Raw genomic sequence first — 15,306 nt, 5'->3', positions numbered from 1 at the left:
CATCAGATGAGGTATGTGTATACTTTAGCCGTTACAAGTTTCGTGGAGAAAACCGAAATGTATTTGATTGGATCACTGGATGGAACTCAGGGATTGCCAGGGTAGAATTGCTGATTTTGCTTTGGTGGTTATGATGGGATGTAATGTGAAGAGATATGCGACTAAAAAGGAGAGAGAGAATTCTGATTAAAAAAGGGGGGGGGGGGAGTTACACGGCCCCTGCTAAAAATCTCCGATTACTAAAGATACCATAACCATTATCTCTCAAATTTTTGGAAGGCTGCTTATAAACGTAACTCGATTTTGTGGGCAGTAAGATGTCATCCTCGCTTCTTGAATTCCAACGAAATTGTTAATCAAATCATGTAGCATATAATTGAAACTGTGTTCAGTTATCAGAAAGTGCTTTTCTATCATGCATCTGGATAAGCAATTACATCCTGAAATTGTCCCTCGACCGAAAGCTCAAGTCTCAAAACTTAAAATGGCAGGGAGGGGGTAAAGGGGGAAGAAAAGATCCTATCTGCTGCGGCTCCGCATCTTCTACAATTTGAGTTTGGTAATATCGATTTTTTGAGCCGGATACGTATACGCCTCATAATTGATACTCTGGCCTAAGGTGCTCAATTTTGTGAGAGTAGTTATGAGATCAACCTGAAAAGCAAAAATACAAAGGAACAACGAAAGAGTCAATTCCTAAGCCAAAAAATGACGTTGGCAAAGAAATAAGGTACCATGAATGCGTGCAGTCTAATTTATCGCAGATAATTGTTTTTGCTATACCGTTCCAGACAGTGGTGATCATTCATTAGCAACGGTGCCGATCATGATTGTGACAGCTCAATAGGATGTTTGGGATAATAACTTATTACTGTAACTCTTTTTCTTCCCCTAAAAGCTAAATGGATCTGTATATAGAGTTACCTCATAGTCCGTCTGAGACACAGTTTCTCGGCTCCGTTGGTATTTTTGGACCCATGGAGCAACATCTGGATCAGTGGCCAATAAGGCCTCTGTTGCCATCTGATCAGGACCCAAGAAAGCAGACATAACAGCCAGCTGGTCAACACACAGCACTAGTGAGTCAGTAAGTACCATGTAGCGTAGAATAAAATAAGTGATGCCTTCCTTTTCATTGTTTTACATAGTAATTCTTTGCTTTCTCCACCCTACTTTTGACATTTCAAAAGCTTCTACGAAATAAAAAAAACCAATGGATCTATGAAGTAGCCAATCTAAGAAGTCGACCAAACGAACAGGAGTAACTCAGTCATATACTTCAACTCAAAGATTAAGACTAGCAAGTGCAAGCTGTAGGTGTTAAGCAAAACTGAGAATAGTGAACGAAGTGCGTAAACATTTGCCTGTCCAGCAAAGGATGAAAATCAATGAACTCTTTTTTACCATTTCACGTCCCTGATTGATTCCAAACACAGAAGGCTGTTATGATATTGCTTTTCAAGGTATATTCGTCTGTAGCAATTTACTCTTGTTAGCATTCTATGACTGAAAAAAAATTAGGGATTTCCAGTTAAGAATTTGCTTGAATTAAACGTGTGAGGATTTACTCCTCTCATCTTGAGGCCAGAACAAAATATTGCACGTCAGGCTATGCTGTGGTGCATGATAAAAACCAGGAAGGTAGCATTCTCAAAGCATACATGACATTTTGATGCCTTTCTATGTTCCATTTAGGGGTCAGGACACGATATATGTAGTGTATAAATAACGTAAAGTACCTGACGAGGTCCAAAGCCAACAGCAGAAAACCTGTCTTTCATTTCCTTGACACTAGCTTTCTCCCACAGAGGAACTCTACCCTCTGGATCTGGATCTTGAGCATCTGCCCTACCAAATTGCTTATCGAACAAACCCCACTGATTCAACAATAAGAATTGCATGCATTACATGTGCAACTCATGGAAGTTTAAGTAGGAAGCTGTAAGATTACTGAGGAGAGACTGCATATTACATGCTCAACAATATGAAGCGCATGCATCACATGCTCTAACAGTAGATCCTTGAGTAGCCTATTGCTAAGATTTCAAGTTGTAAAAATGGCAATAAACCAACGTATCATTAGCACAGATTTCACAAGAAATGTGTGCGTCCTCATCATCTTAAAAGAAATAAGATGAAGACCCACTAAAAGTTGAAAAGTTTGAAAGCAGAGAAGATTAAAAGGATATACACCTGCCCGTTTGATCCATAAGCATTGTATAACAAGTTCCCCTTTTCTTCATTTCCACCACACTTGCGAATGGCAGAAGCTAAGAATGTAGCCTTGACAGCACTTTGGGCTACAAAATGATTAAGCCAATATCAGGGAACAGAATACTAACCATCGAACACAAATAGATTTAACCTTCCTTATCCAACAGAATCAAAATCAAAACACGGATAAAACCCCATTTTCACGTGCAGTGTGTGTTGTTCATAAATTTCGAGTTTCAGCTTGATGATATTAAAATATATAACCTGCAGACTGGATCAGATCTGCAAATGATATGGGTCCACCCTTGGAATATGAATCAATCTCCTTTTTCGCTTCCTCTAATAAATTCAAGGCTGCAGAAAGTCCTTTATTTTCAGGTCTACTTATTTCTGGGCTTCAGGCAAGGAAAAAAAAAGGAAGAAAATAGTATGGTTATCATTGAGCAAAAGGTAAAAACCCAACGTCACAAAGGAGGAGGAAAACTTTTGAAGTGCAACCAAAAGCTTACTAATAAAACATGAAATTAAAGATAGACTAAAGAACAAGTTGGCATAACATCCATGACTTGACGCTTTTCTCATCCCTATAACCAGAAATTACTTTTAAAATGCTGGTAATTTTCTATGCAGCAAAATAATATTCAGGATATACCAAAATAATAGAGTGTATGAAGTGCTCATGTCTTGTGTCCATCAAACATTTAAATTCCTATATGCTTTAGTTGCATGCTCCTTGAAGTTACTGCCCAAGGAAAAGAAATACCTGAACCGTATCGATCCGTTTGGGCCACCTGTTTTTGTTGCCTACAAACTTAATCAGATGCCAATCAGTATTTGTTTTCAAAGGGTGATGATACCACAAACACACACACACACACTCTCGCTTCTCACCTTATCATAAGTCATAGCATCATTCAAAGCCAATGTTAGTACGGATGGAATAATATCAGGATTTCCCTGAAATCAGTTCAGGTGTTATAGGTCATTTCCGCATTTGTAGTTCAATTATGTGGAAAATAAACACACAAAGATTATGATATATCATCTCTATTTTGTATACAGACAATTTTAACTGTGAGGAAAACCAGTCAGCATTACATACCTTTATGACCGTATAAAGTGTTCCCTTGATATTAGCTGTATGAGCATTAAGTTAGAACTCTGCAGAGCATAGCGATCAATTGACTTTGACATTGACTCGCATGAAAATGTTGATCTAAACAAACTTACAAAGAAATTCAGAACGCTGTCTTCGTTGTATCAAATCAGCAGCATTAGCGACCCCAACAAGGGATGAAGAGCTTTCTATCAGTCCCTACAAAGAGATACCACTGGCGGAAACTCATCATCACATCACTCGCATCCATTAATTCTATATATTATACGTATATAAGCATGACAAGCCTACAGTGACAGATACGCATGTTTCCATTGCGGAGAGAAGTCTGTTGAGCTAGGATATGAAGTTAAATTGCACAAAGTGATGTTGCTTTGGTAGCCATTGAAGGCAATAAATCGAGGAAATTTTCGAAGAACTAGAATCAAGAGATGGCTCTTACCAGCCCGATTGTAGTCCCGAAGCAGCGAAGAATGTGTCTTCGATGGAACCGATCTTCACCACTAACATCAATTTCGATTTTATTACAAGTAATGGATACCTAGTAAAATATAGAACAAAGATTATTAGCCACAAGCAACCGTTGATAGGTTTTTAAACACAGCTGCATAATCAGCACACTGATGTGGGTCATAACTGAAACCCATGTTGTCATGAACATTAGTGAACTCAAGAAACATCGCAAAGCAAGAATTTCAACTACATTTATGATACAAAAATCCGTACGCTGATATGATGGCTTAGCATACTTACAGCACGAGAGGAGCATCTGGTGATGGTGGGAGACGAGTCACAAGCAAGTGGGAGCAGAGAAGGGAAAGTCGAGAGGAAGGAGACACCCACCATTGCGGTCACTATACTGTTGCGCGTATCTGACAGAAAAATATCCCAACATGCAGAATGGAAGATTATGTGTTGGAGAGTGTATGAACTAAGGGGTTGAAGATTGCATTATCCTATCCAGTTCTACGATACTGGAGCGGTGTCCTGAGATTCTTTTTGCTACTGGATAGATTGGCTCATCGTGACCCTACCACTGCTCCACCCTAGTCTCTGTTTCTTATTTTTTTTGGGTTCAGTAATGTGCAGGTATTTTCGATATTCTGAGTCTCTGATGCATTTGATTTATCTGATGCAACGTTATTCTAATTACTCCTTCAGCGACTATTATTTCTTTTTGTCCTTAAACATGAATAACATTTATAAGTTGTCTTAAATTTTTATAGTAAATTCTTCATTTTATCCTTATTAATTATTTATTTTAATACTCAATATATTTATTATCTTGTTTCTCAGATCATTATCTCTCCATCACACATTCTTTTTCTTTTATAATTCTTTTTATTATAATATTTGTTATTCTCTTTCTTATACTTTTTTCTCTCATAAATAAAGGTATTTTGGAGAAAAAAATTATAATTTTTACACATTTATTGTATTTAACTAATTTAAAGTAACATTTTGATCTGCGTGATAAATTCCAATGTTACTTATAAAAAAGCATAGAGGTAGTAGTTAAATTCATAGTATTCCGACCCACAGATCCGTCTGGCGAGGTAAAAAAAAAAAAAAAAACCAACAAATCCCATGTTTTCAATTAAAATAATTTTTCAATTCACTTGATTAGTAGTTTGAATGCATGTTTCACCAGATTAATATATGTATCTAGAATTGTTGGCCAAAAAAAAAAAACATTTGTGTCTAGAATTGTCATCAAAAGAAAAATATTAGAAAAATTAATCTCTAGTCCTTATAGTTTTAGTTAGTTTTGAATTAATTCTTCAAACTTTTTTTTTATTTTTATTAGATCCTTTTTAAGCTTTTTTTTTTGGGTTAAATTCATAGCTCCTTCTGTTAAAACTTCTGTTAAAGTGGTGCAAGGTTGCATACTAGGTGGAATTATTTTGTCCAAATAAAGCTTGACTAAGCATCCAGCTAGATTTCATACCCAGTCTTGTTAGGGGTCACTTCGGGTGTGTTTGGGTGACACCCCAAACCATGGTTTGGGGAATAATCTACCCAAACACCCCCTCCAAAAACCAAAACCATGGTTTTGGAAAAAGTAAAATTTTTTTGCTTTTGGAAGAAAAAAGGAGAGTGTGAGGGCCTATATGATATGTATCTTGTTATTTTTTTTATAAACATATTTTTTATAAATATATTTAATCTTATATTTTATAAATATATATACACATTAATTATTTATTAATTATATTATCTTATGTATTATTAATTATGTTGGTAAAAAAACATATTATTAACAATTTATTCCTTCAAATTAAAATATATCATAAAATCTATTTTTTCTGTAATTATCATATTAACTTATGTCTTTTTTTAGTAATTTGTATATATAAAAAGTGCTTCTGATAACAACTATCCAAACACTCTCACTTCTCAGAATCACTTTTTTACAAAATCTATTCTTCACAGAATCTATTTTCCCAGAATCTATTCTCAGAATCACTTTTCAAACCACGGTTTGGTTTCATCCAAACACACCCTTCTTCTGTCAGAGTTTGCTAAGCGTCCAGCTAGATTTTATGCTAACATCGACTCCTATACACACTTCCTTACTTGCTTTCATTCCCAAAATGTGTTCAGTTCTATCTCCCAGACCCAAACCAGTACCCACCGACTCTCGTTCTCTTCATTCGTCTTCCTTCTAGATCAGAAAATTTGAGTGGAATGAGAGCACAAATGGGATCGTCAGAATTGCATCACAAACATTGCATCGTGGCTCTGAATCATCACGTCTTCCTTTGCCTTGTTGTGCTGGTACAACACCAGCGACTCAAACTTCATCGCCTTCCACGCCACCGACCTCATCAGCATAGATTTCTCTAGTGTCGTTAAAGGCTCTCGTGGAAGGAACCCAAATATATTCAATTCTTCAATTCAACTACAGTATATTTCCTTGCCATCTAATAACTATCAATACTAAGGCATTCACTCATTTCTCTTTCATCACTCCAAATATGGCATTGTATCAATTTGAGGTCGAACTAGAAGAAAACACAAGAATAATCTGAAAAGAAACCATCGGACTCTGTTTGGTTTCTATCTTCCCAAGTTGGAAGAATGGGATCAAATGATTTGGGGATGAAGATTGTCCATGGCGAGGCTGGTTTTATACTTGAAGACATTCCTCATTTCTCCGACTAAATTCCTAATCTTTCCTATCTCTTCTTATTATGTTCTATCTTTACTCTTTGTTTACAGAAATCGAATCAATACTCCTCTCTAAATGCAGTGGTTTGTTTGTGTTTGTAGATATATCCCCTTCATCAGCAACTGGTCTTCGAAGAGACGAGAAGACAATAAAGATTCTTTTAAATCATCTATCAATACAATTAAATAGATTAATTTTAATTTCTAGCTGGATACTTAGTCAAAACTCATTTTGACAAAATAATTCCAGCTAGACACCATCTCACACCGCTTTAACAGAAATTCCAACGGAAGGAGTTTTGAATTTAACCCCAAAAATCCCTTAAAGGATCTAATAAAAAGGAAACAAAAAAAAGGTTTAATGACCTAATTCAAAACTAGCTAGAACTATCAAGAATGGAAGATTAGTTTTTTCAAAAATATGTGCATCTAGAATCAAACGCACAAGACGTTACCCAACTGTCATATGGCCAAAAATTCTAAACAATTGAAAAAAAATTTTGGACCGAAATCAAACAATTGAATGCCTCTGGTAATCAGGAAAACATTAAAACGGGCAAAACACTTCAAAAAAAATACAGCATAAACATTAAAAGCATTTGAAACGGATGGCAAACTTCTTTGGTTTTTCCCCACTACAAAACAGATTTTTTTTTTTAACCAAAAATGCTGCCAAACAGATGGCAAAATTGAATATGAGAATCTTACTCTTGGCCTAACCTAAATTTCCCCTACTGCTCCAAAACTTAATTTTTTTCTTTTTGGAACCAAAGGACGATCAAACACTCGATCGAACAATGTTGGAAATTCAATACCACCCACCATAGGACAATGGTGGCAAGTGATAAACATGACAATAATACGGAGGCTAGAAACTGATTACCATGTCAAGGTTGTTAGCCGACAATTATAAAGAACCACCTCCAAATATGGAGAAGCAATGTAATATGCAAGGCACAGTTGCAAGAAGGAAATGTGGTATTATGTAAGATATCTCAGAACAATTACATTATGTGTCAATGTCTCAATGAGTCACTCCACAGTCTCCAAAAATAAGGCCCCTCTTGACTGAGGGAATGGATAGTGCATCTTCCAAATCCCTATTCAGAACTACCCAGCTTGACATCCCCATCTATAAATTTTACATCAAACCGTATATCCCTCTTTGTCTATTCTATGATAAATTCTTTCAAAAAGAAAAAGGGTATAACTAACAAAGCTATCCGTATATACATATAAACACACTCCCTTGCACCTAGGAATCTACGTGGGAGGAGTTTACAACTCGTGACTCTGTCTGACATAAACAATCCGGTAAAGGATTAGCGTAAAAGGCTTCTTCTGATCGAAATCTATCCATACCCTTTGTCCCAGAAATTGGCCCTCTTCTCTTTCTCGGGGACCCAAGCCTGCACCACACACGCAAAACATAGAGCAAGCAAAAGCCAGTTAAATGGCGTTTGGAGGTACACTACCGCAAGTACATTTTAAAGCTCGCCAAAGTAAGAAATCAGATTCGTCAGCAGGACAAACGGGGAGGAAAAAAATACTCCCATCTCAAAAAATAAGCGTGAATCCTCAAACTATCTTACAAATAGAACCATTCAACATAAATATGGTGCCATCCATAGATGCCTTAGCAAATACTCGATACTTTTCCGGTAACATACCGTCTTCTGTGGAGATCAATAACCTTTTTGGATAAAGTGCTCCCCTCAGTTATCGTTCCCAGATCCAGCTTATCAAACAGACGAACAAGTGCTTTCCTGATTAAAGAAGAGAAATTAAGCAGAACACTTAAGTAATGAATAGGCTGAGGAAGGCAACCGGATATGAAGGAGGAAAACAACCGAAAAAAGAGCCTTGCCTATCTGGAGATATTGTTCTGCCACGTCCTAGAAAACGGCGATGACCTTCAACAGCCCTTGCCATATTTCCAGAGTAAGAGGGTATGAATACATCACTTTCAATAGATACTATATAGTCAAGAGCAGCCATCTGAGAAGCATGACTTAAGAAAGGTTCAAGCTCCTCAGTGGATGCCAACTTTTCCTGAAATTGATCACATGGAGAAAATCAACATATATAAATTCTGTCTTAGCCACCATAACTCCTCAACCAGAACCAGAAGAGTGCAGTTAACAATAGCATTGTTAGTGCTCTTTATCTTCTGGGCTGTAGTTTGCTTTAGGAATTCTACACTAGAAATGACCAACAACAATCTAGACCAGACTTCCTGCCTTGAGCTCACAACGGTAGCACCTACCATTGACAGAAATTATAGCTGCATCTATATGAATTTACCATAAGATCACAAAGTGGAAATAGAAAGGTTCATAATTAGTTAAATCCCGTATACAAGACCTCATTCATGATGAGAAGCTCCCCATGCATGCGGAAAATGGGGGAAGTGAGAACCTTCCAATTATTTCTATAAGAAAAGTTTTCACCCTCCAGACATTTTATCCATTTGGCAATGCTTCCTATTTAATTAAACAAGGAGTAGGGAGTGCAACGATGCGGCGAATGTGTGTGATTTTACAAAAACTTTCCCATAAAACCTTCAAAATTTAACATTTTGATTTCACACCAGCAATTTACGCAGCAAAATTTAACACCGACCTTTACAAGAAATTCAAAATAAGGGTTTTCATGAAATGGATGTCAACCAGAAAAATATAGCAAACACAATAATTTGATTTGTTACCTTGCTCATTAACAATGGATAGCGGGAACGAAGTTCTGCCATATGGGATTCACCCCCATAGATCTCCCCAGCAGCAATATAAATTGGAGTCTTCGATGGGTATCCAAGAGCAGTAAGAAAAATTCCAACTTCCTTTGGGGTCAATGGGCAAAACCCTTTGGATCTCTGTTCTCTGGGATCAATATCCTTTATCTTCCAATGGGAAGTGTTCTCTCTAAGAATTTCAAGTCAAATAAGATTTATAAGCATCAAGAAAGGACATGGGATTCAATCATTTCAAAGCATCCGTACCTGATCATTCGTAGCTCATCGGCTTCAGCTGGAGATAAATTATGTGTGCACCCACTAAATGCAAGCATATCCTTCTCATATCGTAAATGTAGTGCTATGTAAGGACCAAATGACCTCATCCTCTCCACCAACAACTACAAGGAGCCAATGAAAATGAATAAAAAGAATGGAAATAAAAAGCCTTCCGTTAAGTCTTGCACAAATTAATAGATAGGTAAGAAAGAAGCCAATGGGCATTAACATCTTTTATACTTTTCCCATTTGTTCAATTCGCAGAGAAAAACGAAGTGCTTCATAACAAGCACGGCAGCGAAGCTTCTGAATATCTGGAGGTAAACGGTTGTTTGCCAACCGAGAATCAGACTTGGCAGCTCGAATGACCTTAAAAGGTTTCAGTGATTAGATGAGAACACAATATGCTGCAGTATAGTGTAAGCTAAGCGAACAATTACATAGAACTGTATATACCAACAGACATCCATCAGACATACTTGGTATTCTCCCCACAAGCTGGCAATCTCATTCTCATAATAATCCATACCAGACCAACTTCTGAAATGCTTGACTATTCTGGTAACATTAACCAGTTCTCTTGGAAGCTTCTTAACGATTTCTACATCATTAGCTAGAGACTTTATAAAATGCTCTTCATCAAAAACATCTGAGAAATTGCTGCAAATCAAATGAACAAATTAAAAAAGTAATATATGGAATCAAATCAACTAAAATCCAAACCAGAAGAAAGTACAACAAAATATACTTAGAAATTACCTACTGTCTTGCCAAAATGACTTTTTATCAAGTTCTGGAATTACAAGAGTTGCATTTATGATACGAGCTACAGCTACCATATCACATATCTGCAGTAAAGGGAGTTCAATTTCAGCTTCTAACATGCAAAGAAAAAGTAATATCAAAATTTGACAAAAACAGCATTCCATGATTTTCTCTAAATTCTGGATTCTGTTGTCAATTAGCTTTTGAGACAGCCCTTGTGTTTTGATATATGATGTGGCTGTAGCAAGCTTCCTCCGCTAAGCGAATTTTCTTAAATTCCAAAAGATTATAAGTGGGACAAAAACTTAACAGAGAATAACTGGCATCAATACCAAAGATTTTCGAATTAAAGCAAAATTTCCCCGGTAGAGCATAAGAAAGAAATTTAAAGAAAGAAATCATACCCCACCACGCATTTGGTTGAGCCCACCATTTGTGTGAACTAGTAGGTAACCTTGCGACTTGGCTGGAGCTGGATAAATATTTAAAAGATGAAATAAGTAATAATGAGGTTCACAATTGCCATTTACAACATATGGTTATGTTAAGCTCCTTACTTGTGTAATTATACGTAGGATTTATGCAGGGAAGAAACCCGCGATTTGAAGGAGGCTTCCACAGCTTGTCATAGTCTGAGTCCCCTCTGACATTATTTAGCTGTCAAATCTAAACGAGTGAAAACATGAAAGGCGCATAACTGCTTCGCATGGTTTAAACAAAGATGTGCCAACACACAGGACACCTCAGCATATGTAGAGTTGTAGACATAAACTATCATTAAAATCAAGAAGTTGGAGAGAGAAGATTATACATCCAGATGAATTTTGGGAGGATAGCACAACTAGTGGAAGTTTCAGGAGACTAAACCGCCTAATTCGATATTTTTATAGTGCTAATGGAATTCCCCATTTAGTTGACGAAAGTAGGAGACTAAAGAGGTCAATAAATAAATTATTTCAGCTAATTTTCTAAGAACAAGCAACTACCTCAAATACGACGAGTATAACGCGAGAGATATTTTTATTATTTTCCTTTTTTTCCTCAATTGAAAATTCCTTCGCGTAGATCAATCATTTTAGATGTATTGAAATATGTCTCTCATTCACATTCAGAGAATACAGACAGATCAGATCAACAAATTAGATTAATAGCAAGCGCAGAACCTTGGGAGTAGAAAGTGGAGCCTTGGATAAATGGGGCGGAGCCAGCTCTCTCGTCCAGCTTTGCCTGTCACGAGGCTGCCAAAATTTGAAAAAGGGAAAAAGGATTGTTTAATCACTAATTTATCGATAAACATACCCAAGTTTCTCTTAATGAATCTGGATTAAAACCAAACCGCCTACAGATAAGTATTAAGAGGGGGGGAAAAAAAAAGGGAATATGATCTTCATTCTTTAGGTTTGAGGCCGTTCATATCAACAGTCTTCATCTCAACAAAATACTGAAAATGACAGTGTAACACTGAAGCTTTTCGGTTTTCAGAAACCAAATGTGTCCATTATAAATGCACAAATTAAAACAACAAATCACTGCATCGAAATATATATTTGTGCAGGAGGGGAGGATTTGCTCTAGAACATCGAAAAACTTCGCAGGAACCCAAAGAGCCCAAATTGAAAAGGAGAACCCTAAATTCTTCCCAAAGCAGAGGACAGAGATACAGAGAGCGAACGAACCGTGGAAATCTTGTCATTGAACTTTTGATCTTTGGAAGAGGGGACTACGTGAAAATGGACAGAGAAAAGCGCCACAAACGCGATCGAGCATATAGCCGCAGTAAGCAACTTCCTTAGGAGAACCAATGGAATCCACCTGCGCCTCTGCATTCCACTCGCAGCTCGTCTCTCTGGAAAACTCAGAGCGCTTCTTTCCCGAGGAGGAAAACAAAAATTGTGATGATAACAAAGAAAAGCACTAATTTAATGTGTGCGGATCAATGAAAACCACGGGGCTCGCAGTTAGTACGAACGTATCTGTGTGTCGGAGAGTGAGTGCGTGTGTTGCAGTGAGAGAGCAGCAAAAAAAGCGGTCGGCTCTTCGGTTTTGGCTTTTGTGAGTGTCGTGCTCCGATCGGTTTTTCTTGTCATTCATACCATCGTAGTTGTTGAGCGCCGCATAGAGCATAGTTGATCACTCCTCACTTCACTTGGCACTGTTTTGGACTATCAAATACGGAACGAACTTTTATTTCAGATAATCCTCTTCTTTTCATTTAATGGCCCGGCGTGGTCGTTGATTTTACATTAATTCTCGCTCATAAATGATCGTTACACTGTTTATCATTATAATCATAAATAGTTCGATTTGTTAAACTTGATGTGTTATATGTTGCTATAGATATTTTTATTGGATAATGTGAATGTTAGTGTTGATAAATATATGAAATTTGCAATAGTTTAGTAAGTTTACTATAGAAATTTCCAGGCAGCGAGTGCTATAACTTTATTTTTCAGTCCCCGTCAAAATACACCATTTAGTTGTATTTTGTTTAGAAGCTGATTAGTTTTTTCTAAGTTATGAAGCTAAAATTGATTAAAATTATAATAGGTAAAATACATTTTTGTACAGAACCCAATATAAATTCTATGAAATAATTGTTTTAATTGTATATTAATATGATTTTTGTGTGTTTCTTTGTCCGACAAAGAAGGTATCGATTCGACTCTATCGTGTTTGATTGGTGGCCAGTGAAAGTTAATTAAAACCAAATAGGAATTAGTTTAAAACTGTTGTCATCAGCGTTGGGTATAGACACGCTTGAGGGAGCCAAATTAAACCAATATGAATGAATTGTAGGGGCGTAAATGGGGACGCACTACCCACGAACATGGCCTGGAAAGACGTTACGCGGTGAGATTTAACGTCCGGAGTTTTCAAAACATGACATCACAACTGTTCTGGATAAGTGAGTATGAGATTGACTCGGTATCCTCATTTGGAATTATTATTCAGAAAAATGATTAAAAAAAAGAAGAATCTGAAAATTATCAGATGTTTTTCCCGTACTTTAACAAGTTTTGACTATATTTAATTTGTAAATAATAACATATTTTGTCAGGAGTTAATTTGAGATTATGCAGTTTTATATCAGGCCCTTTTTCCGTCATTTTTTTGTTGTTGTTGTTGTTTTAATTTCCCTACTCCTGTATTTCCTGGGTTAAGTAGAATGGAGTAAATGAAAATCGAATGAAGATGTTTATTCTCTCTGGCCATGAACGTGTGAGTTGGTTGGAGTGTTTATGTTGATCACAAAATTTCTATTTCTTTATTTATCTCATTATTTTTTATTTTCAAACTAACGCCATAGTTAGATGCCTGTGTTTTTTTTTTTTTGACGAGCGTTTATATGCCAGTGTTATAAGTCGAATGGCCATATATCGTATTCAATTCACGACTTGTTTAGTTTAAGTATCTTAAAAGAAACAGCATATATAGTTTTTAATAAATAATTGATTTATCTAGTTTTTTCAACGTCTGAACAAATTAATTAGGTACTAACCCATATATCTGGAATTTGAGGTAGCGTGATGAAGGGATTGGATCGAATATTAATGTTATAGTATCACGGATGGAGAAGGGGACAAAAATAAGAAGTGATGGGAGCATATTTTGTTGGAAGTAGCTTGCGGCGAAGGAAACCCTTTCCCTTTTCTCGTAACGCCTTCCTACCTTGCCTCCTCACTCCTCACCAAAGGGATCATTCCATTCCAAGGCAAATATATTAAACAAAAAAAATCTAAATGGAGTACTTAACTCCTGCAAATATAACATGATATTTTAAAAATATTTTTATACGAACATTAGGACCAAAATTAATTCCTATCTCTAGGAGTGAAGAAACTAGATATTGTGTAACAAGAACAATAAATTTTTAAAAAAATTCAATTTTGGAGGAGAAACTTCCAGAATTAAAGCAATGTGCGCCTTGTTAATAATCAATTTCTCAATGATAGGAGGCTTGAATGTTGAATCTGGCCAGACGCCCACCTTCTAGCTACTGGAATCACTGGTGGTGCATCTCTATCACCTGGTCCTTGATGTTAATGCATGCTACTGATTTGAGTAATTGCCTCTTTTTGCAGTTGCAGTATTATGCATCAGGGGCCTCGATTACTTTTCATCTTGTGATGTCTTTGCTTATTAAGGACCAATACCAGCTCAGATTAGGCGTGCAATAAAACTCAGTTAATGCTCCGTGGCATATATTACCCAGATTCTAGGGAATTTCGATCAGTTCCAAGATCAGTTCCTAATATTTATCTGTATGCAAGAAAAAGAAACATCATTTCCTACGGTAACAAGAAAAAGCTTTGCTTCAATTCATCAAACAGCGGTCTACAGTTTGCTAGCCATCAAAATGACGTGAGTTGATTCGGGTTCATTATGTCCGAGACTTGAATGAGTATATGTACGCCCTTACGTTTTGGAGTATTTTTGGAATGAAGTACATATATATGTTGTTCTGTTTTAGTTTAAGGACAGTTCTCGTTAATTTTGCCATTCCATTTGAGGAGGGTATCCAGTTGAATCGTGTTTGTCCTAAAAAGATGGTTAATGCTCTGCCATCATTTGGAAGGATGAAAGAGAGGCAAGCTTGCAAAAATTAGGCGGGGAGTTTATTTTGAGCCAGACTGGATAAACGCACGACAGTCACTAAACAGTGAATGCTTCATGGCATTACATTATTGAAACGACATTTACATGCTTGTCTTAGCTTTTAATTAATGAATGATTAATAATTGAAACGACGTGTTGACGTGTCGAACAGGTAAGGCGTCACTTGGGACTGGCATGGCCTTTGTGTTTGGTGAGCAGGTTAAATTGTCAGGGAATCTATCATTCTCGTCCACTTATGGGTGAGTGCCCATGCACTGTATAAGAAAGAATTAAACAAAAATGTCTTTCTTTATCATTCATAGTTAGACCTTGTCTATACAGAGCACACATATAGATACATCTCTTTTTTTTTTGACAAAAAATGGATATGGTGAGTTTAAAGAGAGTTCTATTTGAGATATCATTAAAAATT

General features: G+C 36.5%; 2 protein-coding genes across 3 annotated transcripts; both read right to left on the bottom strand.

The window, feature by feature from the left end:
* Positions 1 to 306: 306 nt before the first annotated feature.
* Positions 307 to 4,313, bottom strand: LOC114716553 (thylakoid lumenal 29 kDa protein, chloroplastic). Of its 2 annotated transcripts, none has more exons than XM_028901569.1 (11): positions 4,085 to 4,313; positions 3,774 to 3,872; positions 3,445 to 3,529; positions 3,317 to 3,351; positions 3,106 to 3,171; positions 2,978 to 3,018; positions 2,479 to 2,609; positions 2,194 to 2,300; positions 1,740 to 1,877; positions 925 to 1,059; positions 307 to 654 (listed from the first exon to the last, which is right to left on the bottom strand). In XM_028901569.1, exons 1-11 carry the CDS (start codon positions 4,175 to 4,177, stop codon positions 544 to 546), a joined length of 1,041 nt encoding a protein of 346 aa, XP_028757402.1. In that variant the 5' UTR covers positions 4,178 to 4,313; the 3' UTR covers positions 307 to 543. The 2 variants fall into 2 exon arrangements, with proteins under 2 accessions (XP_028757402.1, XP_028757403.1); XM_028901570.1 differs by having other exon boundaries at positions 925 to 1,023.
* Positions 4,314 to 7,462: 3,149 nt separating this feature from the next.
* Positions 7,463 to 12,421, bottom strand: LOC114716543 (O-fucosyltransferase 7). The gene is made up of 12 exons (XM_028901553.1): positions 11,954 to 12,421; positions 11,441 to 11,515; positions 10,835 to 10,934; positions 10,682 to 10,749; positions 10,272 to 10,360; positions 9,992 to 10,172; positions 9,753 to 9,881; positions 9,501 to 9,634; positions 9,210 to 9,423; positions 8,370 to 8,554; positions 8,173 to 8,268; positions 7,463 to 7,911 (listed from the first exon to the last, which is right to left on the bottom strand). Exons 1-12 carry the CDS (start codon positions 12,101 to 12,103, stop codon positions 7,758 to 7,760), a joined length of 1,575 nt encoding a protein of 524 aa, XP_028757386.1. The 5' UTR covers positions 12,104 to 12,421; the 3' UTR covers positions 7,463 to 7,757.
* Positions 12,422 to 15,306: the final 2,885 nt, after the last annotated feature.

The sequence above is a fragment of the Neltuma alba genome, unplaced genomic scaffold (assembly GCF_004799145.2).
Source record: "Neltuma alba isolate B1F8T4 unplaced genomic scaffold, ASM479914v2 tig00011679_pilon, whole genome shotgun sequence".
Taxonomy (NCBI): Eukaryota; Viridiplantae; Streptophyta; class Magnoliopsida; order Fabales; family Fabaceae; genus Neltuma; species Neltuma alba.
The sequence above is the reverse complement of the archived record's forward strand: the minus strand, read 5'-3'. Positions and strand labels throughout refer to the sequence as shown.